Source organism: Armigeres subalbatus, unplaced genomic scaffold (assembly GCF_024139115.2).
Source record: "Armigeres subalbatus isolate Guangzhou_Male unplaced genomic scaffold, GZ_Asu_2 Contig750, whole genome shotgun sequence".
Taxonomy (NCBI): Eukaryota; Metazoa; Arthropoda; class Insecta; order Diptera; family Culicidae; genus Armigeres; species Armigeres subalbatus.
Genome location: NW_026943535.1, coordinates 97,725 through 118,170, shown reverse-complemented (window position 1 = coordinate 118,170; position 20,446 = coordinate 97,725). Strand labels below are relative to the sequence as shown.

The window sequence follows — 20,446 nt, the reverse complement described above, 5'->3', positions numbered from 1 at the left end:
GAATGAAAAACGATCCGTAACTAACATCTGAATGTTCCATAAAACGATACCATAAATCCATAAAATAGTTCGGGAGATTCCATAAAAAATAATTTTATGATCCATAAATCTTTGAAAAATGATCCATAAAAACTATATTTTGATCCATAAAATTTCAAATTTGCGCAATTTTATTCTGCTGATGATCCATAATTTCAGTAATATGATCCATAATTTTGGTCATATGATCCATAATTTTGTTTATATGATCCATAATGCTTGGAAAGAAGGCCAATGAAACTACATTAATTGATCCACACATTTTATAAAATCTATGGATCATTTGCCAAAATTTATGGATCATATCACCAAAACTATGGATCATTTGAACCAAGCTATGGATCAAATGGCCAGAGCTATGGATCATATGTCTAAAATTATGGATCATATTACTGAAATTATGGATCATCATTACGATAAAAAAAAATGCGCAAATTTGAAGTTTTATGGATCAAAATATAGTTTTTTATTGATCATTTGTTCATGGTAAAATAGCAGGAATTGTATTGCTTTTCTTGACTATGTTAATGGAACATATTTTCCCATTAATTGCTAAATTTTAGTTTAGTTATGGATCGAAAAATATTCTTTTTGGGATCTCCTGAACTATTTTATGGATTTATGGTAGCGTTTTATGGAACATTCAGAAGTTATTTATGGATCGATTTTCGTTTTTTTAAGGATCCGTCTTTATTGTTTATATGCAAAAGTATGTTTTGCCATTTTCAATGTCAATACGTCGGACACGGAATTCAACGACTGGTGTTCGCTAGCTTGAAGAAAGTCGAAGGAGGATTCCTATCGCCACAGGGTGTCAGATATATCTGCCTATCTGCAAACCCACTTGTACTTGCCTCCGAGGGTCGATCGATCCATGGAGACTGGTGTCAATAGTTCCAGGTAGAGGAAATTGATATTTCGTTGAAAAAAAGATTGACCTCCAGTGTGTCTTGAGTGATCGAGCCTGGGTGACTAAGCCTGAAGCAAGGGCTGACAAAAGGAGCTGGATTGGATTTGATGAAATGCTAGCAGTGATAGGACTTATCTCTCGGGTTCAAGTGCCCGAGGAGCCTAAGACGCTGGATATTTTGGGACTCACAACCCGGTTTGATTTCCCCGGGGTACCCAGAAAGCTATCGAAGATCACCTACAGGAATAGAGGGCATGGGATGCTCAAGAAAGCTCATTGTACTCACAGCGTTTGTACTCACTGTTCGGTAGTCTTGGTTGGCCAGCGTGCTGCTTGCCCGTGGATTGCGCCCCTCGTCGTTCGTCGGAGAAGAAAAAAGCGTTTCTATAACACCAGACAGGGATTGCTTTATTTAATGAGATGAGCGTATTACTTATACGTTCTCACAAAAAAATGGGCTCGCTTTCAAATCCACTTCTATACAACATCTTCATGCCTGCCGTATCCTAACGGAACTATCTAATCTGTACTTGTACCTCTTATTCTATAATAACATGTACGTGTAAGTTTGAAAAATGATATCAGCATTTCCATATAATTGTAAAAAAGAATTGCTTGCTTCCCACGGAGTCCTCCGAAAAAACGGCGTCTCAGCTGGGCTGGGCTATAATACGTCCATCTTTCGGCACCGGGGGTGTTTCTTAGTCCACACTGGTAGATGACCCAAGACGAAAATCAGCTGTCAAAAATCAGTTTTAAGAAATAGAGCCTTGATTTCTTCAGCAAAAATGTTCAAAATTAACTGCCCCATCCAGGGAAACTATTGCATAGGTCAGGTTACGGGCACCACGATGATCTAGAGCATCCAAACTATCCTTGAGTTGTAATTTTTATGTTCCTAGGAATCAGCAGCAAACTTTACCATATTCTTCTTAAATAATTTCAAATAATTGAAATTGAAACGCTTAATGATAAAATCCAGCGGTTGCCCAGCGTTATAACAGATCTTTTTCAATATCTACGATACTCCAAACCTTCCTTGAATTCAGATCTTAATATTCAAATCGATCAACAAGAAGATCTACGATGTCGCAACTACTTTTAAGAGTTGGAACAGCTCCATGGGATTTCGTTACACCATTACATACCAGCTACAGAATTCATTTGACACTTGACTCATCACTCTGTTGGTGTTGTAGACCTCCAATATCTGAACTCAAGAATGGTTTGGAGTACCTTAGATATTATGAGAATGTTGATTTTTTCTCTATACTGATGTAATAATGTCCCATGGGGCTTCACCAACTAACACACTAGCTCGGAAACCTATGATTCGCTCTGTTGGTCTTGAAGATCTCCAATATCTGAACTCAAGAATTATTTGGAGTACCGCAGGAACTCTGGGAATGTTGAGATTTGTATATACTGGTATAATGATGTACCATGGGGTTGCTCCAACTAACACACAACCTCAGGACCGCATGAATCTCTCTATTGGTGTTGTAGACCTTTAATATCTGAATTCAAGAATAGTTTGGGGTACCATAGCTATTCTGGGAATGTTGAATTTTTTTAATACTGATATAATGATGTCCCATGAGGTTTCTACAACTAACACACAAGCTCAGTAACCTATCAAGCACTCTGTTGATCTTGAAGATCTTGGAGTCTGAACTAAAGAATGGTTTGGAGTACCGTAAATATTCTGAGAATGATGTATTTTGTACATACTGGTGTAATGATGTCCCATGGGGCTTCTCCAACTAAACACACAAGCTCGGGAGCCTATAAATTACTCTGTTGATCTTTTAGACCTCCAAGATCTGAACTCAAGAATAGTTTGGAGTACCGTTGATGTTCTGGTAACACTGCGATTTGATAAAAATAGTTTAATTATGTCTCAAGTACCATGGCCAACTTCATACTAGGATTTAGGCCCCGTAAAACGCTTTGTTGTTTATGTAGATCATCCAGGTCTGGACTCAAGAAAAATTTGGAAGCCCTAGAAGATCTCAAAAAAAAAATGTTTCCCCCCATATTTCTACTTTTTTTATGGTTTATCCGTTTTTGAAGCAGTATATCCAAAATTTATGTTGAAAAACGAAGAAAAATACATCCGTATTGAATCGATTAAGCAGTGAAAAAGGACCGCTACTCTACTTGTTTACCACACGCTGGGTTTGTGGGACATTTCTCGGGCTTTTTGCGTCGGGTGTTTTTTTTATTTTGGAAGTTCTGGGGAACCAGGAGGTCGCTGGGAAATTTGCGGCTGGTAGCTGCGACAGATAAAAATACGATAGGCAGAGTCTTAGAGGAATGAACGGTAGATGGAAAATAATTAGTTTGAAGTGAATCGTGGCTCCGATATCAGAATTGCGTACTTTATGTAAAACCAATTCAATAAAAATTCCGAAGAAAAAATTAAAATTTCGTTTCGTGAAATTTCGAATTAACTGGATCTTCATTTCGTATCGTTCAGAAGGGCATTTTTGGCCAAATGACCTATTCAGCTAAACGACTTTTTCGGCAAAATGTCGTTCGGTCGAACGTAATACGTTCGACCGAACGACATTTTGCCGAAAAAGTCGTTTAGCTGAATAGGTCATTTGGCCAAAAATGCCGTTTGCCCGAATGGATATTTGGCAGAAAGGACATTTGCGGGACAAATGGCTATTCCTGCCAAAAGACCATTTCTACCAAACTGCATTTTCAACCAAATCTATTCGGCCAAACGACATTTTCGGCTCAATGACCGTTTCGGTCAAACGGAATTTTCAGCCAAATGACCTGTTACAGCAAATAATTCTTTCGTCCAAACTACCTGCTTGGCTGAATGTCCTTTCCGGCTGTACGTCGCTTTCGGTCAAATAATTTTCGACACAATAACCGTTCCGGTCAAACGACCAACTCAGCTGAATGAAATTCGGCTAAAAGACTTTCAACTTAACGTGGTATTCGCCCAAGTGGCATTCGAATAAATGGGTTTCCGCTAAATGACTTTCGGCCTAATGACGGGCATAGGCCACAAGGCCGAAAAATGTTCCAAATTTATAATTTGGCCGAAACGCATCAGGCTAAAAATGTCGTTTAACCGAAATGGACATACAGCTAAAAATTTGGTCGAAAAAATCGTTCGGCCAAATAGGTCAGTTGACCGAAAATGCCGTTGACCGGAATGCCAGTTGGCCAAGAAGCCCGGAATGGTCTATTAATAGAAATCATGATCATATTATCCGTTCAGCAAATAACATTTTCGGTCAAAGGATCCGTTCAGGCAAATGACATTTTAGCCAACTGGCCCTTTCTGTCAAACGACCATTTCAGCCGAACGGCATTTGTGGCCAGATGGCTTATTCGACCAAAAAACTTGTTATGACAAAAGCTTTGGCCAAATGAAATTTGCAGCCAAACCGATTTTGATCTAATAATCGTTTCATTCATTTCGGATAAATGGAATTCGGCTATATGACTTTCGACTTAAAGTGTTATCTGGCCAACACTCAACTGTAGAAATCCGGAACAATTTCCCGTGAAAGTGCTAAAAAATGCTCATGTAAATTCCTAAGAGTTTTCCATAGAAATTCCAAAAAATTGTGCTTGGACATTCAAAATATCTCTCCAGGGAAAATCTGAGAATAATTTCTAAATTAATATTTTTGAATTCTTTTTGGCGGAGATCAACAGATTTTTCAAAATTTTCGAAATTCAATAGATTTTTCTCTCAATGATTTGAAAATGTTCCGAAAAAAAACGAAAGATGAACGCAATAAAAAATTACACTCCGATTCACACCGCCACCATCGCAGGCTGAAATGGCCTGCGGAGTGATGCCGAAAGCACCGCCGCCGCCGACCAAAATTATGACAAACGCTGCCGTCGACGATTTTCGGACCGGCGTACACCTCTAATTCAAAGTTTTTTTTATACTTTCAGCCATTTTTAATATAATATAATTTCCAGACTTTAACTAAATTAGTACCAAATTATTATCTCATAGTTGTACATGTCCAAATGATGATGTCCAAATTATAGTTTTACTTATGTTGTATAGATTCTTAAATATTTAAATGACGATTTCTGATTCCTAAATGGTCGGGGTTCAGCGAAACAGCACCAAGCGCTTTTTTGACTGACTTTTGATATTTTATTTGTAGAATGAAAATCAAAAGTAATTCATATCAATTATTTCAAACATTTTTTTCTGGATATCCTTAGTTATAGGGTGGAAGGATATTCGATACGATTTGTGATCAATTGGATCTGCTACACGAAATTCGGGCACTAAAATGGGTAATTTTTCATCGGCGCCTGGTGCCATTCGGTTGAACCCCGACCAAATGTGAGAGAGTGTATTATAGCTAAAGTGAATGTGCATTTAATGAATAAGAATAATAGAATTTAATTGAATAAAAATAATCATCGCTGAATAAACGCCACAAAATAATAAACAAACATATATGTATTTGGTAATAAAGAATGGTAAAATTGTCTACTATGCAGGTATAATTATGAATAATAATGGAACCACCAAAGCAAAATGTCCACCACCGATTAATGTGTGCATATGTTCAGTTCGCTACTTACCGTCTACTCTGAATGATAGGTGTTAGTATCAGTTCTAAGCTGGATGACCGAATTCCCGCCGTCGTTCCTTTGCGGTCGACCTTACTGTTGAGAGAATTTTTCCTACCGATATCGTACCCGGTGCCGGTGCCACCGATAATGGAGCCCGGAGGAGGGCCACCTTCACTACTACCACCGTGCGAACCGTTCTGCAGTGACTTTTTGGCAATGCGGTACTGGGGATCGCCGTCACTGACCACACTGGCCGGGGATCCACAAGTTGGATCGGTACCGTTGCTGACTGCCGGCGTAGCGGGACCGTTGCCACCGACACCAACAACACCACCACCGGACTGTGAGGGTGGACAGATTTATTTTCGTTTTGTCACGGAGTGCGAAATGGAGAAAAGAGACGAAGCGAAATTGAAATATTTGAACCTTGTCGGAGGAATTTTACTTCACTGATGAAGCGCATTCCATGCAGCATGCCTTTGGATCGGGGTTTCTTTTACGAGTCGGGCAGCATTCGGGACAGCGTGCAGATTTGGGGTTTTGGTATCGGGGAATTTAGGGAAGCGACGTGCAAAAGTTCGGTTTATTGAAAACATATTGTCATGCTTGAAAAGTAGCTTGGGGTATAAGGTATGTAAATAGAACGTAAAAGTGTCAACTAAAGGAATCAAATCAACCTCAGCTGATTGGAAGAAAACCGCTAGAAGTAAATCAAATTATTCTTTTTTTACTTACATAACATCGCAGAGGATTACATACGACAGCATCGACATTATTTGAAATTCTACGATAGTTTTATCGAACCATTACGAAAAATCCTCCTTCTTAAATTATTTTATAACGAAAAACTGTTCAAGTTTTCCACTGTAATTCCTCTAAAGTTATCTATGATTTTGTGAAGTTTTTCAAAGAAATATTATTTCTAATTTAGAAATAGTCCTACACTGCCACAAAACTATCAAGTTACACGATCTACTCATGGTTGAAATCAAACATAAATAGGACGGAAAAATAAATTTGGAATAACCTTCTATCGAAACTTTTGTTCAACCATTCTCCACACATAATTTAAATCATATCTGATAACTGTAAAGGATTGAAATTTGACCCGATTTCAAAAATTATAGATAAGCGTACAGACGAATCTTGTTGGTTGGAGGCGAGATTTCAAAAACCATTGGCGACAATGCATAGCTCTACTTGACTTATTTTTAAAATCAATCTCTTCTCTTGATTTGGAAAAAAAGTGGTGCGGTTTCAGCAAAAACAAAAGCATTGTGCATGGGTTGCAACCGTCACAGTTTGTATACAACTGCTCTCATAGTTAATTTTTCATAAAAGGATTAAATCCGGAAATTTATTGAAACCGGAAGGATTTACATAAATGAGTGTTTTACTCTGCTCGTTTGTGAAAAAATAATAAGAAACCACTTGGAATAATTCAAAACCTAACGAGATTCTACTCTTTCATTCAGAGAACTAAACAAAACTTCCATGTCATTGACATGACCCAAATCCGGGAACAGAATGCTTGATATCCATCTCATTTCGTTTCATCACAAAAGAAGCACACAACAGCTCTCTACCTCCGAATTCGAAATCCAGGCACATTCGTCTGGCCCTCTCTTGGCGATACTTTCCACTGCGAACAAAGAAAATCCAGGTAAACACCGCTTCCCAAGGTACAATTTTCACCATAATCCCACCGGTTGGAAGCTTGTGCATTGCGTAACATGTAAGCCCTGTTCCATTCATTCACTGCACTGTCGAAAGTAGGACTCAGGGTAACTACAGTTCAGTTCTGTACAGGCAGGGGAGGATTGTCTGCACTCAAGCTCGCTCCACTGGTGGTCTGCGATGATCCGATGTTGTTGAGCAAATTGTATAAATGCACAAAACTCAAGAATGATTTGTGGATATTACAGAAACTCAAGGATATTATAATTCAGTTATATGTGCGTAAAACTTTGGACAAGACATCATCATAAATACCTAATTTCCATGTGGAATAAATTTTTAGAACGGATTAATTTTTTGATTGCCATGCCAATGCTTGACAATTCAAAAGTATTGAAAAACATGTCTTTAGCAATTTGTAAAAAAAATTAAAATGGTTGAAACGTTCGAAAACCCCAAAATATCCATACGGGCCCACCCTCTCGCTACCACAGAAAACATTGCTTTTTTTGTTCCACCCACAAACAATGGCCGAAAGAACACATTACGATCCATCAAGCGAATAGCGCGAAAACAATAAGCACTAGGTATCCAGAAACGTTGCAAAGTGTTCCTGACGTTGCCCCCTCCATTTTCCTTCGCGTTTGTTGTTTTTTCCTCTGTTTTGTTCTGTAGCGTTTTCCGTCCTGTATGGCTGTGCAAGGCTGCGGAAAGATGAGGAAAAATAACAGATGCAGAAAAAAGTGCATTCCCAGATTGAGTTGCTTCCCCGGGGCCAGGAAGGGGTGTAGATGAATATGGAAATTGTACCAAACATGGTTGCGGTGGCGTCGCGGTGGGATACGTTCGCGTCGTCGGACGGAATGAATGAATGGGAAAACAAACGAGTTGGGGGTGTACCCATTTTTTTCCTATCGAATTCCGTGAAAATGGTGAAAGAATGCATGGCGTATAAGAAAAAGTGTCCGTTGATAGTGCCATCCGATGGATAGTCACTTAAATGTACAACATGTATCAGTGAGTTTAAAGGATTTCTAGTTTGTATACCTCTCCTATATCAAACTTAGTCAGTACAAATTCGTTAAGGTTTTGGGAGCATTATTGTTCTGTATTGATAATAATGGCCTCATATTCCCGACCTATAAGAAAGAGCACTGACTAGAGTGTAATGTAGAGTGTAATGTAATGTAGAGTAATGTAGAGTGTATTACAAACGTTGCATCCCTTTAAACTCGGCGTACAAAGTCCTATCGCGTATTCTATTTTACAGACTGAGGCTATTGAGGACTGATTAGTCCTTCGTCAACGAATACTAGGCAGGTTTTCGTGCGGGCCGGTCAATAACGAATCAGCCGTTCAGCAGAATCGCCATCTGCTCAGTAATCTCAAAGCTGATTCAGTCAAAAGAAATGAGTTGTGTCAGATGATGTATGCACATGTTTTTCCGACGAAACTGATTGGGTTGAGGTAACGCTTGATGGGTGGTTATAAAGTATTCGGAAACGATTTGCTCAAACATCCCTGGGGGATTCCCTTCGGGATGGCTGGAGGATTCTTTTTGGAATCCCTAGAGGATTCATTTAGAGTCGCTCGCCGATTTGCTTCGGGATTCTTCGACATATTACTCTGTAATCCTTCGGCGAAATGTTTCTTCATCCCTGTAACATTGCTCACGAAATACCTGATACATTCATATTGGAATTCCTGGAGGATTTCCGGCGGAATCCCTGGAACATTCGCATCCGAATCCTTGGAACATACCTGTTCAAATTCCTGAAATATTTCCGTCGGAATTCCTAGAGAGTAGAGGATTCCTGGAACATTCCCGTCGGAATCTCTGGAGGATTCCCATCGACATCCCGGGAACACTTGGAATTCCTGGAATATTCCCGTTGGAATCCCTGGAATATTCCCGTTGGAATCCCTTCATGATCGCAGGAGGTTCCCTTCGGTATGCTAGGAGGATTCCCGCCGAATTCTCTGGGGATTACCGTCGGAATCCCTGGAACATTCCAGTTGCAATCGCTGAAGGATTCACATCGGAATCCTTGGAGGAATGTTGCTATATTTTATTTTTTTTTTCATTTTAAATAGATAGAATATTTTTGAAATATGCAAAAATATCCACTGCCTACCGGCGGGAACCTGACGCTAGTCGAACGCTACTACACTTAGACGCAATAGCCATACGCTATCAATTTGAGTCGTTGTAGCAATCATCGGCTGGTAAACAAACACACTTCGATACTATGGGCTACAACAGAAAGCAAGTGCTTGAGAAAAGAGAATATGAATGAGTGTGATTGATTGCCTTAGGTGATTGGACCGTTTTTATCACATTACCACTGATAACTTGATGAGGTGGAAAATTTTCGAGAATCTTTGAAATGAGGCTTACTTTAGAGAAAATAGATGAAAGAGCTATAGCCCCCGCTAGGAATAGGAGGTAGTAACGCCAAAGAGAAAGTGTCAACCGTGAGCCGAAAGTCGTGTGGCTGAAGTGGACATGCGGCCGAAAATGTCATTCAGCCGAACAGGTCACATGATGCCGAAAAATTCGTTTAGCCGAATAGGTCACCCGGCGTCGAAAAAGACGTTTGATCAACAATGTCATTTTGGCCTAAGGGGCCGTCCAGAAACCAAGTGGTCATATATGGGGGAGGGGGTTTGCAAAATGACCACGATAAGCCACATGGGGGAGGGGGTGTTGCTCTCGAACCACGTGGTCTTTTTATACGAAAAGTTTTGGTGAATAACAATAGCGGTGTAAAAATACAAATCATTAAACGCAAAGCGCATCTTAGAACCGATGCCCACGTAGCGTCTTTTCAACTCAGCGTTGAAAAGACGTAGGTGTCATCGAAAATAACTCGGTAACCCAGCGTCGGTCGCAACGTCGATGCGTATCTGCGTTATTTGACTATCTTAGCCTTAGCCCATTTCCATAAAAAAATAAACGAAAAAACAGGATGCGATTCAGTCTCAAATTCCACAAATAAAATTGGAAAGGAAAAATGGGAAAATATTTTTAAAAAATCCGCCACGCCACCGCCGCAGATGGTTTTTGGCATCACGCCGCCGACACTTTTGCATTAGCGGACTGCAGCTACAATTTTGAAAAATGTTCATGTTTTTACAATAATTCAAGAAAAAAAACTTCAAAAGAATTTCTTGTGGATATTCAGGAAAAATCCAGTAAAGAAATTGCCTGTAAAAACTTTGACTTTACTTCATACAATCCTGATAAAGTGCTGGCATTCCGAATGATTTTTGAACAATTCTCTGTGAAAAATTTTGCTTGGAAATTTTGCTACAAATTGTCAATGAAAAAAAAAAAACAACTCCAGCGTAAATTCCGAAAAAATTTTCAACAATAATAAATTAGCACTTGTGAAAGCAAAAACTGCAATTGTGAAATAAGAATTTTTCATAAAGAAATCAAAATGTTCCACGAAAAAAGTTCAAAATTTTCATGAATAAATCAATATTAGCAATAAACAATTACAAAATTTTCACAAAATAGATATTTTTCTACACATAATCTCTATATAATAAAATGAGATTTCCTTCCTGACGATTTAACTCGCGAACAGGTTGACCGATTTGCAATATGTTTTCCCTAATCGATTCGATTTGAGATCCGCGAGGTTTGTGTAAACAAAAAGTTAGTGAATTTAACGGGGAAATGTAAAAGTCATTAAAATACAATTTGGTCAGCTTTTGAGGAAAAGAAAACAAACGCACGGAAATTGACCTAGAGTGCGGTGCTGCAAATAGTTCATTGTGACATTTGCAACACCTGGGCAATGCTACATCAATAAAGAGCAATAAAAAATAAGAAAATAAGAAAGAAAAGCAACCAAATTGATAAAATTTTCCATGAACTTCAAACGGGTTAATAAGGGAAAAATGCTTAATTTTATTGCTTTTTTATATTCTTTGATAGAAAATTTCCTTTTTTTTCAATGCTCATTATTGATTTTTTTCATGGAAAGGTTTTAATTTTTTGTTAAAAAAATATTTATTTTGTTGAAAATTTTGTAATTTTTTTTCTAATATTGATTTATTTATGGAATGTTTGTATTTTTTCCGTGGAACATTTTGATTTCTTTATGGAAAATTCTTCTTTTATGTTTGTATTTTTGGTTTTAAAAGTGTTAATTTATTTTTGTTTTGTGGAAAATTCTTAATTGTTTATGGAAATTTTGCATTATTTGTAGAAAATTTGATATTTTTTTATTGCTAATTCCATGATTTCTTTATTGGAAATTTCCTAATTGTTATGGAACTTTTTTTAAATTTTTTAGGCTGAGTTTTCATTTCAGTTGATATCGTATCTTAGAACATCGACTCATGGAAGGCCTTGAAAGTAATAAATGAAATCGCATCGGCTCAATGGACCTGCTGGACCTGCTTAGCGATGCACGGATATATCGCTCAGGACTTGGTTAATCGGATCGTTTCAAAACTCCGTAATATCATGTCTTGGGACATTTTGTTTCTTGACATGATTTTTGATACTTTCGAGGATATGTACTTCAGAGCAGTTTGGCCTATGACACCCGAAAAAAGTACGACTTTTTAGTTCTTTCTATACTAGTGTTGGCAAGATCGAGTGGAAACCCCTGAATATGTACGTTAAATCCTTGTAAAAAATCGTCCTGAGAGGGTTAAATACCAAAATATAACAATAAATTCTAGAATACCAAAAGGAACCCAAAGATATTAAAGACTGTAGATTTAAAATGAAAACTTGCATTTTAGGCCAAAACTGTATAATTCAGGCAAAGGAATATCAAGGATATTGTGTTACGGTTCTGATTAAAATCATAGCTTGGCATAATGAAGAGTTTTGAGATTCTGAATAAAACTTATATGCCCTTAGAAAAACCTTCAGTTCAGTTCAGATGCTTCGCTGAGGTTAATATATCTTAAGAATTTCCAGTACTTCAGAGCTACGGAATGTCCCAAATACTCTTAGGAATCTATAGGGATATTCAAGGATGAACTTCATAATTATTTTAAAAAAATCACCAATAAAGAAATTTAAAAAAAAATATAGGTATATTTTGGAATATTTCTAAACCATTACAAATTTTTTTCGAAATTTTTAGAACAGATTCGCGAGTCCACATTTTTTTGTATCCTCCTGATGCATCGAAGGTGTGCGAGTTCTAGATATACTAATACCTGATACACATTACAATATGATAACATAATCAAAATTTTCGAATTCATGAAAATTTATAATTTCCATGCTGGGTTTAGTTTGATTTTGAATCAGTTAAAATTGTCCATCTTCAAAATTGATCGGATTAACCATATGTTTTAGTTATATAAGGTTTTTAAAAAAAAATACTTGAAAAAAACCACGTGGTCAAAGGGGGGGGGGGGTCTGCCAAATGACCACGATAAGCCACATGGGGGGAGGGGGGGTTAAAAATCTTCAAAAATATGACCACGTGGTTTCTGGATGGCCCCTAAAACGTCGTTTAACAGGAAAAGTGCTCAGGCCGAAAATGTCACATTGTACAAACTCATTTGGCCTGACGACTCTTTTAGGCATGTAACTCGTTTAGAAAGTGATTTTTTAGAGCTTATGGCTTGTTCGGCCAAACGACCATTTCGGGCAAACGGCATTTTCGGCCGAATGACATATTCCTTCAAACGACTTTTTCGGCCAAATGATTTGGCCAAACGATATGACGGAAACCCATCTAACTGAAAATGTCATTTGGCCGTAGAGTAGAGTGGGGCAAGAGTACACAGATTTCAATCGATCATGTGACTCTTATGAAGCCAGCTTCTGTATTGCAAATTAATGTCGACAATTCGTATACTCTTTCTATATGTTACCCAGCGGAAAAAATATTGAAATTACACCCAGGTTTTTTTTACACGGTTTGGTTTTGGTCGTTTAAGACCTTCAGCGTCAATGGAGCAATGAGTTAACCCCACCAAAAAATTCACGAAAAATCAAAGAAAATTCAGGGGGTATTTGAAAAGCTATAAAAGTTCAGGTTAACCGAGAAATCAATGAATTCCAACCGCATAAAAAAACCTGGGTGTATTGAATTTCGTTTCAGTAGAACCTTTATGGTAAGACAAGTGAAAAACGCGCTATTACCCCACGCACCGGTGGGGCGAAGAGTGCACATGATGGTGGGGGCGGGGGTTGGGGGAAAGAGCATGCAATTTTCCTATCATGTGTTTTAAGTATATATTAACACAAATAAGAATTAATAACATTTAATTGATGTTCATTAAAAGTATATTATAGAATATTTCAAGATTACGTAATAAATAATAATAATAATAATTAAAGATTACGTAGCTCCTGCCCCACCAGTTCCTGCGTACTTTTACCCCACAGTCCCAAAGTTTGATCAGTTAATGGTTTTGATCTTAAAGAAATCCAACCGGTTTGGCGTTTTGCACCATAAAGTACTTTATACAATAGGTTATCGAAAAGGTATAATGTTGACCTGATTAAACGTAAATATGGTGATGGAATACTAGTAGCGAAAACATAATTTCTTTCAACCAGCACCTTTGGCCCTGTCCTATTACACATAACAATAGTGAGTCAGAATACCTGTCAAACTAATGCAGTGCTGCTAGTTAATCTTTTTTATAACTTTAAAAAATCGTAAACGTACTCTTACTCCACTATACTATACTTTAATGGACATACGACCGAAATATTCGTTCGGCCAAACTGGTCATTTGACTCAAGAGGTCAGTTGGTTGAAAATACTGTTTGGCAGAAATGGTCGTTTGGCAGCAATGTTATTTCCTATGCTCATTTCGAAGGACTTTCCATTGACATCCAAAGAATTTCTCGTTGAAATCAATTTTTCGAGCTAAGGAGGACCGCTGCCCATAAACCACGTAGACTCTTGAGGGGGGGGGGAGGTGTTTCGAAAAAGTCTACGATGGTCTACGAGGGGGGACGGGGGAGTATACCAAAAGTCTACGTAGACTTTTTTATTTTTATTTTTATTTTTTTTAAACGATTTATACAGCAGCTTTGAGCGAAGTTCACTAGTTTGATTTTTTTAGGATTTTTCGGTTTTTTGCAACACTTTACCGAAATAATCTCTTGCGTTTCGCCATAAAAATGTTATGAATTTCACCAGGAAAGTCTTCTGTGTTGAGCAGGAAAATTCTCCAAAGCATTCTTTAAAAACTTTCGAATTTTTTTCAAAATCTCACTTGGATTCTATTGCAGATTCCACTAGAATTTCTTTTGATTTTTGGCAGGAACTTCTTTGCAAACTATGGAAATTATGTCGTACTTCAACAACGGATTTTTTTTGAATGTATGTACAAAGGAAGCATTTTGAAATATCCAAGAAAAAGTTTTTGGAATGCCCAAAAGATATTCTTTGGAACTTGTAAAGGGAATTCTCCCAAATTTCCGCAAGAAACTCTTCAGAATATTCACTGGAGATTTTCTGGTAAGTACCCGATTCTTTTTAAATTTTAGAAATTCTTCTGAATTTTCGCAAGGAATTCTTTGAACATATAAATAAAATTATTCGAAATGCCCGTGGAAAATTCTTCGTAAATTTCTTTGGCAGTTCTATTGCAAAATCTTTGGAAATTTCGTTGGAATATTTTCGGTATTTGTTGAAAACTTCCACGAGAAATGATTTGAATCTCCAACCAAACACAGTTTGAGTTTCCACAAAAGAAAATATTTGCATTTTTTCAAAAGTCTTTCTAATTTTCATGAAAATTTATTCGAATTGTTTACGAGAAGTTCACAAATATAACTTAAAATTCTCCATAATTTCCACAAAAAAATATTCAGAAACTATTCTTTGGAATGCCCAAAAGATTTATTTAAATTTCCTCAAGAAATTGCTTCGAATTTGCAAGAGAAATTAAAAAATATCGTAGGAAACCATTCTAAATTTCCACGAGAAATATTTCGGAAAATCCGTTTGAACTTAAAATTATTTCGGTAAATAATTATAAATTTTCATGGAAAGTTACTCGGGTTTTTTTAACAGGGAAGCAAAATCTTGGGATTTCAACAGATGATTATTTAGAGGGATATTGCAGGGAATTTTCAAGAAAAGCATCCGAATTATCACGGAGAGTTCTTTGGAGCATTTCAAGGTTATCAATTGGGAAATTTTACGAAATTTCCACGCAAAACTTATTGGAATGTAGACTTGACATTCTCGGAATTTCAACTCGAAATTTTTCTAAATTCTGAAAATTCTTCGGTTTTCACAATTTTGAACAGGCTCATAGTGGCTTAAATCGTATTTAGCGCGTTTATTTAATAGCACCTGTATTATGTGAATTACAGTAATGGCGTCCTCAAGACATTTTATCAGTTAGTCAATGCGCCTCTTTGGAAGTATTCAACCTTACGGTCAATCCCCTTAAAAGCGTGATGAAAAATATTGTTTTTCCGCTTTACAACATGTGATGTAATGCCAATAGGAAGAAGAAGACTTTACAACATGGAAGGTATATGTCTTAGCGAGAGTTGAAGCAAAAGTTCTCCTGAAAAACTTTCTCGAAGACCCCAAGTTCGTTAGTTCATTACTTTCGGAGATTTATTGCTTTTTATACCAACAAGTTTTGAACATGTTCAATGTATAAGTATGGAGGTGCATCAACTCTTTGTGATGAGTGATTGATTTCTACCTTACATAGTAGGAAATAGTTTTTGATGAAACATTCCTTACATTCGCTGGCAACTCTACAGTTAAGGAATTAATTTTAAGTTCATTACTTGTACTTTGTTATGCATATGAGATTGACTGCCACGATTTTCCCGGTGCCAAAATGCAGTTAAATAAAAAAAATCCAATAAAACTTTTATAACTTTTTATTTTTTAAGTTTTTGAGTCACAATAACCACCACGGCGCATTTCAATATTATCTTAAACTTTTTAGAACATGCGAAACATGTAGAAATGAAAATGAAAAATATATGAAGAAAACCACATTTTAAGGGGTTGTCAGCATAAAATGTAAAAAATCTTCAAAAGTAACTGATCTACGAACTTGGTGTCTTCGACAAAGTTTATCAAGAGAACTTTTGCTACAACTTTTATGAAGAATCAAACCTGATATGTTGTGAAGTGGAAAAAATCAACTTCACATCTCACTTTTAAGGGGATTGATCAGTAAGCTGAATACATCCAAAGAAGCTCATTAACTTACTGATTAAACCATTACGCCAATTGCATAATAAAGGAACTATTAAATAAACGCGCTAGAAACTCGATTTTAGCCACAGTGCGGCGTGGAGAATTATAATGTCGGCGTAGCACCAACTTAGAATTCGGAAGTCGGGACTTCCGAACCGAACTTTCTTCCGAAGTTTTATCTGTCAAACTAATTGATGCGTTGTTTAGCACATCTTTAGGCGAATCCAGCGCATTACTTCCGGGAAAGATGCTTGTATCTGTATCTTGTATCCGTGTCGGCGATGATGGCGCACACCTCTAGGAGGAATTGAAATCAACAGTAATTAAATAAATTGGTTTTGAGATTTGATTTCAGGGGTTATCGACAGAGGATTAAATTTGATTTCGTTTCGATTTGATTTTTGTTTTGTTGGATTTTGTTCAGTTTGATTTTGTTATGTTTGAAATTTGAATTTTGTTGTAATGTTTATATGGAAATGGATAGCTGAATTGCTCAAAACGTGGTTGTTTTCCATATTTTCCCAATCACATATGATGTTTTGTAAAATTTGGAAAAGTCTACGTAGACTTCAAGGTGTGGGGAGGGGTTTCGGAAAAGTCTACTTAAGTCTACTAGGGGGGACGGGGGGGGGTGAAAAAGTGAAATTTCGGTCTACGTGGTTTGTGGACAGCCCCCTTGAAAGAAGTGCAACATTTCTTTTGTATACAGTGAACACTCCTTAACTCGATGCTCTGTAACTCTGTATGTTCCCTTACTCGATGAAATTCAAAGTCAAAAGTTCCCTCCGTAAGCCGCTACCTCCCTCACTCTCTGTTCTCGATGTCGAAGTAATTTTATGTATATGCTTCCACACTAAAGAAATAGAATTTGATTGGAATAGTTTTGAGTGGCGACGTGGATTAAACTGAACTTAGTTTTAGAGTTACTTTATAGAAATAATAAGTGCAATAAAACTGTACATAAACTGTACACCCGCCTGAAACGTGAAGCAACAAAAGTTGGACTGGTGGTGAATGCGTCAAAGACAAAGTACATGCTTGTGGGCGGAACCGAGCGCGACAGGGCCCGCCTAGGAAGCAGTGTTACGATAGACGGGGATACCTTCGAGGTGGTCGAGGAATTCGTCTACCTCGGATCCTTGCTAACGTCTGACAACAACGTTAGTCGTGAAATACGAAGGCGTATCATCTGTGGAAGTCGGGCCTACTACGGGCTCCAGAAGAAACTGCGGTCGAAAAAGATTCGCCACCGCACCAAATGTGTCATGTACAAGACGCTCATAAGACCGGTTGTCCTCTACGGACATGAAACATGGACAATGCTCGAGGAGGACTTGCAAGCACTCGGAGTATTCGAGAGACGGGTGCTTAGGACCATCTTTGGCGGTGTGCAAGAAGACGGTGTGTGGCGGCGATAGATGAACCACTAGCTAGCCCAACTCTACGGCGAACCCAGTACCCAGAAGGTAGCTAAAGCCGGAAGGGTACGATGGGCAGGACATGTTGCAAGAATGCCGGACAGCAACCCTGCAAAGATGGTGTTCGCTTCCAATCCGGCAGGTACGAGACGGCGTGGAGCGCAGCGAGCGAGATGGGCAGACCAGGTGCAGAACGACTTGGCGAACGTGGGGCGTATCCGAGGATGGAGAGATGCGGCCTCGAACCGTGCATTGTGGCGTCAAATTGTTGATTCAGTGTTATCAGTTTAGATGTTAACTAAATAAATGAAATGAAATGAATGAAGTGCAATAAAAATTGATAATTGAATGAAAAATTTAAGCTATAAAGCTATATAAAATGGACATTGTTTTCTAAAACGCTTTTTTCAAGCCAGGAAAAAATCCGTTGCAACATCCCATAAGAAATAAGACGTGGGAAGTAGGAAGTGAATTGAGAAAAGTGAAGGGAAAAGTGAGAAGTAGTTAGTGAAAAGTGAGCAGTAAGAACTGAGAAGTGAAAAGTAAGAAGTTAGAAGTCAGAAGGAAAAAGGAAGAGAAGAAGAAATTCGGGAGTAGAAAAGGAAAGTGAAAAGTGAGAAGTGAAAAGCTAGAAGAGAGAAGCTAGAAGTGAAAAGTGAAAAGTAATAAGTGAGAAGTTAGATGTGAGAATTGAAAGGCGAGAAGTGCGAAGTTGTAACTATGTTACAAGATTAGACAAAATATTCTGTTTCAGTTCGATTGATCAACCTTTCCGTCTGAAGTAAGATTGATTCAAATCAGAAGCTACAGATCGCAGCCATATTCTGCCGTTTTATGACATTCGCGCCTTCTCGCGGTGGATAGCCAAATTATTCTATTACCTTATCCCGATACAATTTTTATGCCCACTCACGATATTAAATTATTTGTTTTACTCATGAGTTCAATTTTAACGGCAATTGTTTGAATCATTATAATAGAATAAAGCTAACTAAGAAGTAAGAAACCCAATCAAAAGTCTTTCCGATTCGATCAGTGATTAAAAGCGGACGTGGTCCCAAAAGTTTGTGGAAGTATAGAAAGTTGAAAAGTGACTGTTAGCTGATTGAAAAAGTTATGTGAGTTAGGCTCAGATCGAACGATTATCCTAAAATTGTATTATTGCTTTTTTAATTATTCTAGTAATTATTCGGAAAATTATTTAAAAAACGTGGAAAAATAGTAGGCCCAGTGAGTGGAAACGAAGATTTCCAAAGTGAGTTGGTAAATCCGCCATGATGATGAGGTAGTTTAATTAGGATTTGTGTCACTTTTCTAGATCTTAGAATAGATTAAAGCTGTCGCCAAACCAGCTAAATTCAGAATCTGCTGCTCGAGGCTCAGGTAAGCTCGTGAAAAAACTAATGACTGAGTCGGAGGGAGAATTTTGTGCCGTCTATATTGTGTATTTGGTGCTAATCGATTCGTGTGTGTCTTCTTTTTTTTCGTGAAGGAATCTAAATCCTTCACGCGAAGGTGTTCCTGCCGGGTTCTAGAACCGGAGGTAGGTGTAGGAGGATTCGACCATTCCGGATCCTCTGGGTGGATCCAGAAGCCTTGGCGGTTTGTAGGCTTTAAGCCTCATCGTCGGGCCAGTGGTTGCACCTACGGGCCAGGGAGAACACCACCTCTCCCGAGAATCGCTATTCGGTAGCCAACAGCCGGACGCATTCTCCCTTTCTCGTTGGCCTCGAGACAGCTGGCAGATCGACGTCCAAACGATTTGCACGAGGTAGTGTCGGCGCACACTACAGCACCAAGCGAACCACCCACAGCATCGCTGGGTGATCTCTAGTCGACGGGCACCGCCACGTTGGTCATCGTGCGAAGGACACATCCTACAGCGCGAATCGACGCACCGACATCGTACCCACTACTACACGGACAGCCATCGTCGCTCCGGCGGCACGAAACTGCGTTCGTCGCACACGAACATCACTGGACAGCCATCGTCGCGTCGGCGGCACGATTCGTTGCCAACTCACAGCATTCGTCGCACACGCACCATTAGACCACTTCGTCGCACCGGCGGCAAACTCGCCACCAACACAGCTAGCAATCGTCGCACCGGCGGCGTACTCAGCCGAAACTGCTCCGCTACGCCTTCACCGCATCCATCGTTGGACCAACCTGAGCTCGAGCTGAGCGAGCATGATTCAAGGTCAGATCTATCTATACTATATGTAAACAGTAGAGTAGAAAGCGAAAGGGACCAAGCCTAGAAGCACGGCCGTGCACAAAATTTCAATTGGAGTCAGTTAAGTAGAAGCTAGAGGATTTGAGAACTTGACAATACACCTGTGAATTGAATGTTTGCTAAATCACTTTAGAGGAAGGAAGTTTTTGATTGGTGGGATTAGTGGATTTTGGGTATTTTGGAGGATTTTTGCGTCCTTTGCCGTTGGGTTGAAAATTGTGGTCGGATAGGTCGGACTCGCTTTCGTTATTTCCGCGTGTTTTGATGGACTCGCCCTGAGTCTCGCCGGGCATACAAATATTGCTGCTTCACAAGCAAACGATTTAATCGTCTGCTTGGCGCTAAAGTGAAGTCAGTCGAAGGAAACCAGAATCGAATCCAACCGATCTTGAACCGTTTCAAAGTGAATGATGAA

The 20,446-nt window shown here is 38.5% G+C and overlaps 1 protein-coding gene across 1 annotated transcript in view; it reads right to left on the bottom strand.

Annotated features, from left to right (window-relative positions):
- The window catches only part of LOC134204614 (uncharacterized protein DDB_G0287625-like), a gene marked incomplete at its 5' end in the record, with an annotated part of 153,448 nt that overhangs the window by 35,607 nt on the left and 97,395 nt on the right, over window positions 1-20,446 (bottom strand). Inside the window, one exon of the mRNA XM_062679411.1 lies at window positions 5,534-5,865. Coding sequence (XP_062535395.1) covers window positions 5,534-5,865 — 332 coding nt within the window. The remainder of the gene's footprint in view (window positions 1-5,533; window positions 5,866-20,446) is intronic.